The sequence below is a fragment of the Cebus imitator genome, unplaced genomic scaffold (assembly GCF_001604975.1).
Source record: "Cebus imitator isolate Cc_AM_T3 unplaced genomic scaffold, Cebus_imitator-1.0 Scaffold641, whole genome shotgun sequence".
Taxonomy (NCBI): domain Eukaryota; kingdom Metazoa; phylum Chordata; class Mammalia; order Primates; family Cebidae; genus Cebus; species Cebus imitator.
In genome coordinates this window covers 421,066-437,125 of record NW_016107956.1, presented here as the reverse complement: position 1 = coordinate 437,125, position 16,060 = coordinate 421,066, and the positions used below count along the sequence as shown (strand labels likewise).

The 16,060-nt window shown below is 41.1% G+C and overlaps 1 protein-coding gene and 1 pseudogene across 2 annotated transcripts in view; both read right to left on the bottom strand.

Annotated features, from left to right (window-relative positions):
• The window catches only part of SIK2 (salt inducible kinase 2), a 121,783-nt gene that overhangs the window by 12,784 nt on the left and 92,939 nt on the right, over nucleotides 1-16,060 (bottom strand). The window contains exons 5-9 of the mRNA XM_017517657.2: nucleotides 13,331-13,455; nucleotides 12,770-12,893; nucleotides 10,950-11,170; nucleotides 9,252-9,404; nucleotides 624-788 (exon numbers count right to left, since the gene is read on the bottom strand). Coding sequence (XP_017373146.1) covers nucleotides 624-788; nucleotides 9,252-9,404; nucleotides 10,950-11,170; nucleotides 12,770-12,893; nucleotides 13,331-13,455 — 788 coding nt within the window. The remainder of the gene's footprint in view (nucleotides 1-623; nucleotides 789-9,251; nucleotides 9,405-10,949; nucleotides 11,171-12,769; nucleotides 12,894-13,330; nucleotides 13,456-16,060) is intronic.
• On the bottom strand, nucleotides 5,294-6,563 carry LOC108295464 (annotated as a pseudogene). The gene has a single exon (XR_001821415.2). The product of XR_001821415.2 is annotated as a 60S ribosomal protein L3-like (transcript).

The following is a 16,060-nucleotide window of genomic DNA, read 5'->3' as shown; positions in this document are numbered from 1 at the left end:
GGTTTCACCATATTGGCCAGGCTGGTCTTGAACTCCTGACCTCGTGATCCACCTACCTTGGTCTCCCAAAGTACTGGGATTACAGGCGTGAGCCACTGCGCCTGGCCCAGCACACTTTTAAACATTTCCAAATTGGACAAAAAAAGATGTATAAGATCACAAAAGATGGCCCATCATTTTGTACCTAAAGTATTCTAAGCAGAAGACAGGCAATAGTAATCAAATAGACAAAGCCCAATTTGGCATGAAAGTTAATTTTTTGTTTTCGGAATTAGTTTGTTAGAAAAAAAAAAAAAGCCCAAACACTTGTGAGAGATCTGGAAACTTGAAGAGAGAAGGAATTACTGAGGGAGAAAGATGAGGAGGGATTTTCAGACAGAAGTCCTCGAGGTCTGACGAATGATGTAATGTCAAATGACAGACACTGACAAGAGTAGAGCCTGGCTCTACTCTGTTCTTACGTTTTTCTCCACAGAAACATCAGGCTTTTTTCCACAGAAACATCACTCCCAAGTGATGTAAGGAAATGATAAAAATTCAGTAAAGCTAAATACAACATTTGTGGACCAAACTGAAATCTCTCGCCAAATTGCAAACTCTGAGAATCTCAAACATAGCTGTACCTTTGGAGTGTCCACACACTCTTCTTCCATGAATGCTGCTTCCGCCTGACAGCCTGATGCTGGAAATGAAAAGGCCTCCACGTTGGATGCCTGGGGGAGGAGGGTAGATCGCAGCAGCCTCATGTTGGGTGAATGCACGGTCACTGGGAGCCCCACAGTCTGTGCCTGTAAATATGGCAAGAACAGACAGTTTGGAAACATGAATACCTTCTCTATAAATACACAAAGTTCTAAGAATAAAGTAATTCTTCCTGTGGCAATTAAAGAATGAATATTTATTTATTGGAAACTCCAGAAAGATTTGGTGAAATATGTATACGGTGTAGGTAGTGAAGCAGACTCAGCAATCAGTTACTCTGAAAGAGGTTGTACAGAATTTCATTTCTGCCTCGTGAGGGGATGCTTAACTGTCATGCAGGTGACAAGAAAGCTAGCTTTTATGAGGAATCAAGAATCTTCCTAATTTCAATTCAACCAACCTATTTGTCTCTTTCTTTAAATATAATACCCAGACAGATAAAAGTCCTAGGAGCTCAAAATTGAACCAGGGACAGATATACACACCCCCCCCAAGTAACTACAATACAAGGGACGCTGAAGTCAGTGCTGTCTCTGCCCGCCCCACCCGCCTTTTTGGTGTAGGTGGGATGAGATACATTTATTGGCAAGGGTGTATGCAAAGAGGAAGAAAGGGAAGCAGCAGTCACGTGGAGTGATAGGAACATCTTCCTTCCTTCAAGGAGATGCACAGCCTGGACTCAGCCTGTTGGCCCAGTGGAAGAAGAGACGCTGACTGCAAGCTATGTTTTTGAAGGCAACCTACTATAGAAAGCTCCTGATGGCTTGAAGTCTGTTCTCATGTCTCCTTTGTTAACTACTCTAGGGAAACAAGCATTACAAATGCTTCTTTTAAAAAATCATTTAAAAGAGAATCTTTCCTTATGACAATTGGCAAAGATTGATTTTAAAGCTGCCGAATGATCCTTTCATCACCATCCTTCAGAACTATCGGAATAATTTATTAGATGTGTTTTGAACATAACAGACACTACGCAACATCTGAGAAAACAATCATCATATGAGACTGTAAAAGGCAGAAGGACGGCTATATTTTACCAGCTATAGTTATTTCAAGGGATATAAGATGGTGAATTTTAAATTCAAACAAATCAAAGGGACAAAATGGTATGAGATTCTAGCTTCTCCTCTCCCAAGACCTGAGTTTGATTCCTGGCTCCATCACTTACAAATTGTGTGATCTTAATCAGGTTTCCTAACTTTTCTGAAACTTATCTTCTTCAATTATGAAAGAGCACAATGCCAACTTCACAGTGAAGTCAGGATTGTAAAAGGTAATGTGATGTGCTTAAGTCAGTAACATTAATTCTTTCTTTCCTCTTCTTCCTAAAGCCTCCAATTGACCACAAGAATGTAAGAATTAGACTGCAAATGAATGCAGTCTCGTTCAAAGATACTAACGGTTTCCAGTTAGAATCTCAGGTTGATGGTTTTCAAGGATGGGGGGATATGTTAGAAATATACTTTATATTTGAATATACTCTGAGTATATTTCCAACATACTTTATATTTGGTATATTCCAATATTAATATCATTGGCTATACTGTATAAGATAAAGTCACATTAGCAAAGTGTCAGTATGGTATGGATGCCCCCAAACAAACAAACACATCAACACACACACACACAAACAAAAAATTGCATGCCATTCAGAGTGTGAGAAACAAACAGCTTTCCTTGTATTGTCATTCCTCCAGCTTATATTGTGTGCCACTTCTGAGGTTAAACAACTTTTTCCTTTCAAACATCAGGAATTTAAATCAATTTATCTAGCTACTATGTAAAATTTTTATCTAGTCACTACGTAAAATTTAAACTTCCCACTAAAGTACATTTGCTACATTATTCTTACCCCCATCATTAGCTTTTCAATCAAAGGATGAAACTGAAGATTGATTTCTACTTCCCAACTTTATTACACTGCTCCTTCTCTATGAAGGCAGTCTAAATTATTAGGGCAAAGCATGACCGAGGATGTTGTATGGAAATGAGATGCCCATGTGCTAACTATGACACGATGCTCCTTCTCAGTCCCTGACTCTCACTAGCTCGGACACTTTAAATGGCTGGACGCTGCTGTGCCAGACCAAGTGTAGCACATTGTCCTGGATAGCGTTCATATCCTACCTGGACTGCTACAACTGACTGTGAACCTGGGTAGAAGAATAACGGACAGGATAAAGGAAAAATGCTTTTTGTTGTGGCAATCACTTCCTAGGAAATACGGTGGGTTTTAGGAATCTTGCAATCACTGAGGGGACTAAGGAAGTCTTTTTGGAATAAGACAGGGTATAAATATACAAATGGCATGCTCAGCATTACACAGCTGATTAGCATATATTAAATAAACAGATGGTCAATTAATATCCCAAGAAAGCAGATATTATCAAGATATTCTTTTTATTTTTATTATTATTTCTTACACAGAGTCTTGCTCTGTTGCCCAGGCTGAAGTGCAATGGCATGATCTCGGCTCACTGCAACCTCTGCCTGCTAGGTTCAAGCAATTTTCCTCCTCAGCCTCCCGAGTAACTGGGACTACAGGTGCGCTCCACCACACCCTGCTAATTTTTGTTATTTTTAGTAGAGATGGGGTTTCACCATGCAGGCCAGGCTGGTCTCGAACTCCTGATCTGATGATCCGCCCACCTTGGCCTCCCAAAGTGCTGGGATTACAGGTGTGAACCACTGCGCCCGGCCCAGACATTCTTTAAGAGTGTCAGTATGCAATGGTTATGTCCAACCAATTGAGATAACTGTTTAGAACACATGTTTATTGCTCTGAATCTCTTCTTTGGACTTTGTGCTTTCTAGAACCATTAAAATGACAATAATGTTCTTTCCTATGGGAAAATGGTTACTATCCCAATAGGTAAATACTTGTTATGACCTGAATTGTGTCCTGCCAAAATTCACAAGTTGAGCCCCTCACCACTAATGTGGCTATATCTGGAGACAGGGCCTTGAAGAAGTTAATTAAGGTTAAATGAGGTCCTATGGGTGGGGCCCTGCTCGCATACAGTGGGTGTCCTCATAAGAGGAGGAAGAGACATCAGAGATCCTTCTCTCCACACTTGGGCAGAGAAAAAAAGCCATGTGAGGACACAGTGAAAAGACAGCCAGCTACAAGCCAAGAAGAGAGGGCTCACCAGGTAGCAACCCTCATGGCACCCTCATCCTGATTTCCAGCCTCCAGAACTGTGAGAAAATAATTTCCGTTGTTTAAGCCACTAGGTCTGTGGTATTTTGTTGTGGCAACCCTAGCAAACAAGTCCAATGCTTTCCTATAGCTGTGAAGGGCAAACTCTAAACAGTAATTTAAGAATTGGAGGTAATTATTTCATTCTTGTATGTTTACAGATGATGGAAACTTACAGTGGAAGAACTGTTAAAAACTAGTGGTTAGAGGCCGGGCGCGGTGGCTCAAGCCTGTAATCCCAGCACTTTGGGAGGCTGAGGCGGGTGGATCACAAGGTCAAGAGATCGAGACCATCCTGGTCAACATGGTGAAACCCCGTCTCTACCAAAAATACAAAACATTAGCTGGGCATGGTGGTGCGTGCCTATAATCCCAGCTACTCAGGAGGCTGAGGCAGGAGAATTGCCTGAACCCAGGAGACGGAGGTTGCGGTGAGCCGAGATCGCGCCATTGCACTCCAGCCTGGGTAACATGAGTGAAACTCCGTCTCAAAAAAAAAAAACAAAACAAAACAAAAAAAAACTAGTGGTTAGGCCAGGTGTGGTGCTCACTAAATTGTGTGACCTTCATCAGATCCTGTAATCCCAACACTTTGGGAGGCCAGGGTAGGAGGATCACTTGAGCCCAGGAGTTCGAGACCAGCTTAGGCAACATAGCAAGACCTTATCTCTACAAAAAATTTAAAAAAATAAGCTGGGCATGGTGGTATGCACTTGTGGTCCCAGCTACTTGGGAAGCTAAGGCGGGAGAACTGCCTGAGCCCAGGAGGTTGAGGCTAGAGTGTGCTGTGATTGCCACCGTGCTCCAGCCTTGGTGACACAGTGAGACCCCATCTCAAAAACAAAACAAAACCTCCCCCCAAACCCCACCAAAACTAGTGTTTAGAATTTATGAGAAAAAGATATGACATATTTTTTCTAAATAGTCTGAACTCAATGAGATCTAATACTTCCTGCATGTTATACAGCAAACATAAGCACTCCAGATCTAAAATGGGAATCCCACTGTTGTCTAAATAATAACAATGGGCACTGAATTTTTTTTATTTTTTATTTTTTACTTTTTAGGACAGAACCTTGCTGTGTCACCCAGACTGGAGTGCAGTGGCATGATCTTGGCTCACTGCAACCTCTGCCTCCTGGATTCAAGCGATTCTCCTGCCTCAGCCTCCCACATTGCTGGGATTACTGGCACATGCCACCATGCCTGGCTAATTTTTCTATTTTTAGTAGAGATGGGGTTTCACCGTGTTGCCCAGGCTGGTCTCAAACTCCTGGGCTCAAGTGATCTGCTCGCCTTGGCCTCCCAAACTGTTGAGATTATAGGCGTGAGCAAGTGTGCCCAGCCATAATGGGTACTTTGTAATTAGACTATGAACTTTTCTTTTTTTTCAGTGGAAAAAACTTTTATTGAGACCCCACCAGCTGCAAAATCTGTTCCTGGCATTAAGCTCCTTCTTCCTTTGCAATTCGGTCTTTCTTGAGTGGTCCCATGAATGCTTTCTTCTCCTCCATGGTCTGGAAGCGGCCATAGCCAAACTTGGAGCTGCTGTCAATGAACTTAAGGTCAATCTTCTCCACAGCCCGCCGCTTGGTCTGCACCAGGAAGGACTTGTGGAAGGTAAGTACTTGCTTCTTGGTTCCCACCACACAGCCTTTCAGCATAACAAAGTCATTGGTTACTTCACCATAGTGGACAAAGCCACCCAGAGGGTTGATGCTCTTGTCAGACAGGTCATAGTCGCTGGAGGCATTGTTCTTGATCAGCTTGCCGTCCTTGGTAAGGTAGCCCTGGCCGATCTTATAGATCTTGTTGATCTCAGTGTGGTGATGGTAGCCTTTCTGCCAAGCACATGCTACAGAGAAGGCCACACGGACAGGATGTCATGCCCCAATACAGGCCACCTTGCGCAGGCCTCGGTGGGTCTTGTGGTGCAGCTTCTTGGTGTGCCAATGACTGGTGACACCTTTGTAGCCTTTGCCCTTGGTCACCCCGATGACGTCAATCATCTTGTCCTGCCCAAACACTTGGTTCATAGGTACCTGCTGCGCCAGCCTCTCACGGGCCCAGTCCAGCTTCTCGGACACGGTGCCTCCATTCACCTGGATCTCCATCAGGTGGGCCTTTTTCTGGCACAGAGGAAGCAGGTGCATCTGGGTGTGGGCAATGATGCAGATGACTTGGCAGTATTTCTTCACGCTGCTTAAGTCCTTCTCCAGCTGCTTCTTGCCATCCTAATCCTGCCATTTCTTGCAGTACTTAGTGAAGGACTTCTTCTTAGATTTATGCCAGTTCTTATAGAAATACCTTTTGCACTCATTGCTGATGTGCTCGGCAATGACAGTCTTGAAGGTCCGGAGGCCTCGAGGGGTTTCCATGTAGCCCACAACCACCACGGGTGGCATCTCCACAATGGTCACAGCCTCCACCACCTCCTTTTGTTCACCTTGGATCCTGGCCTATTGACCTCCTGCACGATATGTGTCATGCCAGCCTTGTATCCCAGGAAGGCTGTGAGGTGGACTGACTTGGAAGGGTCATCCTTGGGGAAGCTCTTCACCTTCCCACGATGCCTGCTGCTGTGCTTCCGAGGCAGGAAGCTGAGGGACCCATGTCTGGGAGCAGAGAACTTCCTGTGAGACATCATGCTGTCAAATCCACCCGTTAGAGATCTAGACTATGAACTTCTTAAGAGGAGGGACTGTTTCCTGTTTACTTCTGAAGCCACAGTGGCTAGGACTGTGCCTGGCACATAAGTGCTCTATTTGCCTAACTGAACTCCTGGTACAGGTTAACTAATTTTATCTTGGTAGCCATCTAACAAAGTACGTATTGCTGTTCCCACTTTGTATTTACAGGCACAGGAGGTCAAAGATGCTGACTTGCCCGAACTCATTCAGCTTGGTGTGGAACCCGAGGTCTGCATGATTCCACGGCTCATGTTAACTTTGTATTAACTGAATCATGTTATTTTTTCAATTTCTTGCTACTATATCAAGAAACAAGTGATTTGCCACTTCTTTAAAAAAAATTAGAACATCAGAAGAATTAAAGTGAGAAGGCTTTACTTTAGGCACATTAATATCCATAAAAACCGAAATCCATTTTTTAACAAGTTCAACACCAAAACTCAAAATGTGAAATCTCTGAGGGGAGGGAGCCTGTTGCTCGGCATGCAAAAGGCTCTCAGGCAAGCATGTGACTGAGCACCGAAGACTCCATTTGAAGTAGATGCATTTTCAGTTACACTAAGTAGCTTCCATTGAGACTTGGGTCAATGTATCAAGTAAAAAGGACACAGAGTGCTTGGTAATTTAAAAAGTTATCAAACAGTGCTTAGTAATTTAAAAAGTTATTGAACATAAGAGCCATGTTATGTATCTGAAATCTAAGCCAAATTAAATAAAATTTGAGATATCCTAGGGAATTTGCTCATAGTCTAGACATGAAAGGATATCGTGTACAATAACATATGCACGTGCTCAGGAACAACTGTTTATGTAACCCCTCACCACTCCCTCACTTGTGTAATGTTCAAGAAGAATAGACTTGGCAGGGAAAGCCTGCTGGCCCTGGGGGCTTTCCAGCTTCCTATCCTTTTGTCTAGTGGTATTTGCAAGAAGGAAGGGGTTCCATGGCATCTTACATGTTTTTCATTTTCTCTCCTTTCTCTGTCTTGAAAGCAATACCACTCAACTTTGAAGATTTCCAAGTGTTCAAAGATACTCTAACTCAAGTGTCCGGAACTATATTCGTAAATTATTTTACTCATATCTGTATCAATACTCACATTTTATATATAAAGTATGTATAACAAAATATACCATTTACCTACTAAAATTAAGATTTAATTTCCTTTTTAAAAACATACTCTGTAGATGCCAATGCAAAATTTTATTATACTCCTGTAAATCTTGTAAAACTTCCAAAGAAATATAAAAGTAAAAGTCTTCTGCCCTTATTTTTACTTTGAACAAAGTCAGTTACTCATAGAAGTGGACAGGAATGTCAATAGAGCATACTAACCAACCATTCTTCTCAACCTCTACATGGATAATTCCCAAATCTCTAGCCCCAGCCTCTCTCCTTGGATCAAGATCCACACCTTCCTCCTATGCAACTGAGTTAATGCCACCCCTATATTCTCAGGCCCAGGCTCAAAAACAGTCATCTCTAAATTATGTTGTCCCTTCCTCCCCAACATTTATTTATTTCTTTATCTAACAAGCATTTACACAGCACTTACTATGTGCCAGGCATATAGTATTTCACAAATATTAATTAATTTAATTTTCACAGCATCCTATTATTATTTCCATTACACACCTGGGAAACCAAGGCACAAAAAGACCTTAAGAAACTTAAAATGTCACACAGCAGGAAGTGGCAGAATTTGGGATTTGCTCCAGAGTCCCTGCTTCTAACCACCACTCTGAGCTGCCTCTCCAAACCACTGCTAACTTCATACAGTCTACCTCTGAAACGGTTCTTATACTTGCCCCTTCTTTTCTATTTCCAACAGTGCCAATTAGTTTGTTTAGTTTCCAATTAGTTTAAGCCATCAGTATTTCTCATCTCTACTATAAAACTCTCCCAACCGCTCTCTCCAAATTTCTTTTCTCTACCTAACCCATCCTTCCTAATGCTACCAGATTAATTAGCTTAAAGCATGGATAGAATTATGTCACTTTTCGGCTTAGCGGCCTTCAGCACGTCCGTGTTGCTTCCCGAATTATAAGTAAAGTCTTTACCTTGGCATTCAAAATTCTTCCAACAATGCTTCAATTCACCACTCACCAAGTCCTACCCATCTGTGGAGCTCTGTCTTACATGGCATTTCCCCTGTTCAGATCTGCCCCCCCTCCCCGGTCCTTGGCTCTGCTACACCACTCATCTTTCCCTATTTTGAATGATGGTTGTTTATGATCTCATCTTACTTCACTTCTATAGCATGATGTCTCTGAGGGCATGACTGTATTTTACATATCCTACTCCCAACAGTGTCTAAGAATAGAAGCTCATGCATGGTAAATCTGCAATAAAAATCTGTTAAATGGAATTGAATGTACAGGCTAGTTACAGTAATTCTCAACATAGTAAATGATAAAAATTTTTTTTTTATCATTTAAATGATAAAAGCAGTTTTTAAAAAACTGCTTGAAATAAAGTTAATTCTTAAAAATGAGAGAGTGCTAAAACATCTAAGAATCTAGAGAATGACAGGCAGAAACTTTAAAGAAAAACAGAGTGTAGAGGATGAAATCCTAACCCTTTGGACTTTAAGATGAAAAATCTGTCAAACGTGAACAGGCACAGGCACAGATAAGACTGTCAGCTAAGGGGGCATTACCTTGGCAACCGTTTGCTCAGCAATGGTGCTAGGCCGGCGCTGGCGGCCATCAAGTCTCTGCTCCACTGGGAAACTGCTCCTGTGTGATTTCAGGCGCTCCACCAACAAGAAATAAATGGCAGCAAAGTGGTTATAGCTCTTGTTCTGCAAAGACTGAAAGAAAAAAGAAGTGGTAAAGACAACTATAAAGACCAATGCAATGATCTATACATGCCTAAAAAAATAAAAGGAAAGAAACTGTGTGTTCTTAAAAATAGGGTGAAAACCAAAGTGGGCCTCAAGATGAAAGCTGCTCCAAAATTGAGACTGGAAGGCAGAAAACTTCAAGTCTCTAGAATTAATTATATAAAGGATGATCCCTTTAAGTGCGTTGACCAGCCCTTTTACATGAACAGGATCCATTTATTTTTCTGCCATCACATTGACATTCCCCAGTGTTGTCATACGGCCTCCTCTCATAGCTGTTAACGGGTAAGGTCAATTAGCAACCTGAGCCTGAGGCTCTAATTCCATAGCTTCAACACAAATCCAAACCATTACAAACTCTGAAGTGAATGGTTCAAGTATGTGGAGAACTTTCTGATGATTATTTTGGGCTGGAGAATGACATCTGGATGCTAAACTGAGAGACACTATGTCTCTGTTCTTAGGTAATTTTTTCCTCTTGTTTTTGTAGTCCCACCCTCTTAAAACCTTGAAAATAAAGTTGCTTCCCAAATGTTCACATCTCTAGCCTGCCAGCTTTCCCAGATACTGAGGGAACAGAGAAACAACTGCTCCTTTGGCTTCCAATTCCACCTGACAGTCAGCATGCGTGCTGTGCAGGGCACCAGGATGCAGGGCACTCTCAGCAAAACCCACAGGTCAGTGGAATCGGCACGCCCAGCTACTGCTCTGGATATACTTCATGGACAAGTACAGCGAAACATCACTGAGTGCACAGTGAGCAAAGCAGTCAGCGTGGTTTCACTTATGGTTACGTGGGTTGGGGGAAGGCAGCACAGTCTGGAGCCTTGGTCTTTCACAGGAAAAAAGGCGGCATTTGATATTCTTTCTTGTTAGGTTTCTTCCTCAAAAGCACCATTTGCTTTTTTACTATTGTAGCAGTATTAGAAATATGTATATCCTATAAGCATGCTAACTATTCGAGGACAGAAATGAAAGCCAAGAGGAATTTTCCAGGTTCATGACCTTTACAGTTCTATGACCCCTAATACTTCCAAATCAGGAGCCCACCTGTTTTTGCCTTCTTAGTTTCTCCAGTTCACAATCTAAATTCCCTGGCTTTTTTAAACCTGATACCTACCCTTCTTGTTTCCTGCTTGGCCCTTTGCCTATCTGCACATTTACATTCCATAGAAACTAGTTAAATATCTATGTAAAACTTCATGCTTCACCTTGGAAGAAACTTTCTACCTTGTATTTGTTAAGCTTCCATCTCTGCCTTTTCTGGGTCTTTTATAAATGCCTCCTCTTGAATATTTTGGCAGATGGGGCAAAGAAAGGAATTTAAGAAGCTGGATAAAAGCAAATATAAATAGAGTCTGATGTCATCAATAGGGAACACTGGACAGTACGCCTAGGCGTTGGGGATACATGTGCTAAAAGACCAGGATGACAGGTGTGAGCATGAAATTTCAAGTAACTAAGTGCAGCAGAACCCTGAAATACCTTTAGTCAAGTCTCTGATCACTTTACCTCAATGGTTTTCTGCTGATCTATTCCAAGGCTGTGCATCAATCGCAGAACCTGCTCATTAAACTCCCCGATGGATGGCTCATTTTCTTGCTCTTGTGGATAGAGAACAGGTCTCTGGACAGGAACTTCTATGAGCATCCATTTATGCTCCTTGATTTGAGCTATGGTTAGCCGTTTGGATGGATCTAGGACCAACATCCTTCGAATAAGGTGCTCGCAATCTACAGAAAACATAATGTTACAAAAGTCACATAAATCACCTTGCACTTCAGGGTTATCTACTTGACTCATGGGACTTTGTACAAGGTTGTTAATCTTTTATTTTCTACTGGAAAATGGAAGGTCAAATGAATAAATGAATACACACAGACTACTTATATTTGTCAAGTTCACATGGTGAACAAATACTTAAGAAAAAGAAGAGGGTGTAGTCTATCAGATTCTGGCCTAAATGAAACTTTGTACTGAATTTCGCAACTGAAAATATCTAGAAACAGAATTTGATTTCCACTAAAGCAATGAAATAAGCCTCATTCCTAGAACAAGCAAATAATAAATTGATCCTTGGTCATACCTAATGCTGATATACTAAGGCTATGTAGGAGAGGCAAAGAGCTCTCCAATGGGCTGCAGCTCTTCTCCACATCCCTGCAGCTGAGAAAAGTGTATGTAAAATATTATTACTTTGGATTATACCAAGAAAACTACACTGCTGCAACTTTGAGCACTAGCATATTCTCTGAGTTGACATGATTCTCTTCACTCACACATAAGCTAACCTCCTGTTACTATAAGCCAGGCGCTATACTAGTGCTTTACATAGATTATTTTTATTAATTATTATTATTTTTAGAGACAGGGTCTCATTCTGTTGCCCAGGCTGGAATGCAGTGATGCAATCACAGCTCATTGCAAACAATCCTCCTGCCTCAGCTTCCTGAGTAGCTAGGACTACAGGTGCACGCCACCACACCTGGCTAATTGAAAAAAAAAAAAATTTTTTTTTTTTTGGTAGAGACAGGGTCTTGCAATATTGTCCAGGCTGGCGTTAAGAGATACTCCTGCCTTGGCTTCCCAAACCACTAGAATTATAGGTATAAATCACCTCACCTGGCTGACAGATTAATTAAACCTTATAATATCCCTAGGATGGGAGCTATTGTTATTTCCATTTTATAGATGGGGAAATTGAAGCACAGGGAGGAGATAAAACTTGTGAAACTCATATGGCCAGTAACTGGTGGATTCAGGATGAAAACCAGGCAGTCTGGTAGTCTGGCTTCACATCTATGCTCTTAACTATAAAGAATATTATTTCTATTGTTAGTAGAAAGAAGAGTTAAGACTGATAACCAAAAACGAAACTAAGGGGTAAACTTAACTGCTGTCTAGGTAACATCTCAATACATGACAGGCAGGGATTATGGCACAACATTTGAATTTAGCAGAGTTTTGCCAGTTGGCTTTTTATTTAATTAAAAAAATTTTAATTTTATAAAATCCATTTCATATTGGAGTAAAATGGTTGTGAATCTTTATCTACAAAGGGCTTTGTTAAATCTAAAATAAACCTGGGACATTTATAGACCCAGAATGAATGAGAAGACATGCTGCTCTTAATCTGGGAAATGTTCTGTGTTCAGTTGCAAGTAAAGGCTGGAACTTGTCTCACCTACATAAAGGAGGTGGCTTATTTCTATTGCTTTTAAAATGACTCAGTCACTTTATTTGGCACCCAAACTCTTTGAAAAAAATGAAACTTTTACCTAGGCATTTCACTTGGAGCACAAACACCATTAGTAAGATGAACAATTTGTTACCTTCTGACATGAAATATGGAATCCGAAATCTTCCTTCCAGAACCCTCTGCCTCAAAATCGGAAGCGTTGGTCCATCAAAGGGCAGAGCTCCACAGACAAGGACGTAAAGAACAACTCCCATACTCTAGGGAAGAAAACAATGCAGAGACTTTTCTACCAAGAAGGTCCAACTCTGTTTTCCTGAACATCCTCAGGGCTCTTGAAATCATATGGACTCAAAAATTCCTGTCTGAATTTATTATTTTTTCAGAATTTGAAAAAAATCCAAAACACTGACTACTACAATAAGTATCTTATAGTAAATACCAAAGAAGTTGAATCTGATCATTTTGATTACTACTTAACTTTAAATTACTGCTGATATTAGGATGATAACACCAATCCTTTGAAATTCTTTCCTAGGGATCCATTTCAAGATGTTCTGACTAATTATAGTCCAGAGGATGGGGAAAATATGAAATACTGCTTATGTGTTAAGTACCAGGAGCTTCTAAGATGGGCCAAAGCACCAAGTATTATCATTATAGATGCATTTAACAACACAGCAAAGCAAAGCAGTACCCAAATGTCCAGCTGTGGTCCTTCATACTGCTGCCCTTCAAAGACTTCTGGGGCTGCATAAGGGGGGCTGCCACACCATGTTGCCAGCAGTTCACCAGTTTTAAAGAAATTTCCAAAACCGAAATCTATTGGAATGGAAATAAATGTTACTTTCATCTATGCTCTCAAACTATACTGCATTTCTCTGTAATAAATTTTATAATATGCTATATTAACAATATCACTACTATTTACTGTGAGGACTGGGATGGCATCTATGTTGTGATGTTTCCCTAGCATTAGCACAATGACTAGCAAATAGTAAGTCCTCAATAAATGTTGCTGAATAAATGTGTAAATGAATCAAGTTTTCTTCCCAAAGAGAGTAAGACTTTATATCATGAGTGTTAAGGCCGAAAGAAAATCAGCCTTAAAGTGGACCACCAACTAGAATTCAATAATCTTAGAACTTCAATTACCCAATGACTGCTAAAGAGCTCTTTATCTTAAATGGTCTATAAGGAAAGAAACAAATGAGTAAAACTCTAAGATATTCACTTAAACACAACCAAGTGACTGGCTGCCATTACCCCAGATATATTACCCTTTAAGGCAACTGAGTGTAGTGTTTCGCAAGTAACTACCTTGCAAGTAACCACCTTCTAAGTGTCAGTCCACATATCCTATTTTAGGCAGATACCCATCTGAACAGCTCATTAACATATGATAGCTATATAGCCCAGCCACAAGCCACTTATCACCATTACTTATTTACTAATTTATAAATTGCAGTGGCTATAGTTTAAAACAGTTAATGGCCTTCTCCTTATAATCTTAGCTATACTGAATCTACAGTTTTGATACACAGAATGCACTCTGGAAACACTACTCAGAGGCCTTCAATATGCATTTAAAAACTTAGTAAGTATTGTTGTAAATACAAGTTTATACCCTTTTGCTAAGCCTTTATAGTCTCATGTTCTTACCAAAGAAACAAATTCCTATTATTTTGTTAAGTTATACTCATGCTGTCTTATATTGCTACATACTCCTGACTGAAGAATACTGTCTCAGTGACAGGAACTGGCTCTCCACCCAACCGGAGCGCAGCATTGCATGCATAGTGGGCTTTAAGAGATGCCTCAAGAAAGACTGATCAAATCTCCACTGCCAGAGAGACTGACTGGCTTTGTGACTTTGGATCAGTCTTTGTGAGCCTTAGTTTTCCCATCTGTAAAGTGATAAATATACCTAGTCAGCAGGTGCTGTAAGGGCCCAATGTGTTAAAATAAGCTCACTCCATTACCTTGAGACCATGCATAGCGTACTCCTTAGGAAAAGCATTCTCTTAGCTCGCTAACATAAAAACTAGTGGCAAGCAGTGGTAACAGTAATAACAGTAACAATCCGCATCATCACAGCTCCATGGAAGAGTACAACCTATTGAGTCATGAGAACTAGAGCTGATTTCCAGTTTTGTCACTTTCAAGCTTCAAGTCCTCTAGGAAAGTTATTTTTCCATATCTATAAATATAGGGATAATCCACCTACCCAGATAGGATGCTGTGAGGATTAAGTGAGATTAAGAATGTAAAATGTCAGAGCATAGTAGACGTGAAAGGTCAGCTCTCCTCCTCCTGTGAAATCATACCACTAACTGTTGCCTTTCAGAGAAAAAGGTCCCAAGAAAGTAGATAGGAGGGCTAGGAAAAGTTTAGAGGGAGCTTAATGGTTTAGGAGAGAAAAGAGGGTACATCTGGAGAAAGGGCTTCAGACACAGTCTAAACTGGTGAATAACACTGTGGTCTGCCTTTGGTATCCAGAAATGTGAGGCAAAGGGGTGCCAGGGAGTTCTTTCTTTTACAATGTAACCTCAGCTCAGCTCCACAGTTCACTTTCCAAAATGTCTGTCAGAAAGGACTTATCTTCACAATACCACCTCTATGACTCACCACTCTCCTAACACACCATATCCCACATGGACACATACAGATATATATTTCTAATTTTCTAGAAAAACCATACTCTCAAATGAGTCAAGGACTAGATGTTCCCATGAGTCAAAAACTAGATGTTCTCATGAGTCAAGGACTAGATGTCAAATGAGTCAAGGACTATGTTCAAATGTTAATTTCACCCACAGGATAAAGCAGCACAAGAAGCTCTGGGATGCGTGTTCAGAAAGCCTGAAATACATACAATAATTGCTGCACTTTAAACTATAATCACAGGATGAGTTTTAGTGCCTCCAAATAGCATTGGTAAGATTTTTTTTTTTTTTTTTTTAGACAGGGTCTTGCTCTGTTGTCCAGGCTGGAGTGCAGTGGCATGATCTCAGCTCACTGCAGTCCTCGCACCTCGGCCTCCCGAGTAGCAGAGGTGCGCTCCACCACACCCGGCTAATTTTTTGTAGAGATGGGGATTTGCCATATCACCCCAGGCTGGTCTCCAACTCCTGGGCTGAAGTCTTGGCCTCCCAAAGTGCTGGGATTACAGGTGTGATCCACTATACCTGGCTCATTCGTAAGTTTTTTTTTTTTTTTTTTTTGACACAGTCGTGCACTGTCGCCCTGGCTGGAGTGCAGTGGCATGATCTCGACTCACTGCAACCTCCATCTCCCAGGTTCAGGCCATTCTCCTGCCTCAGCCTCCTGAGTAGCTGGGATTACAGGCGCACACCACCATGCCTGGCTAATTTTTGTATTTTTAGTAGAGATGGGGTTTCACCATGTAGGCCAGGCTGGTCTCAAA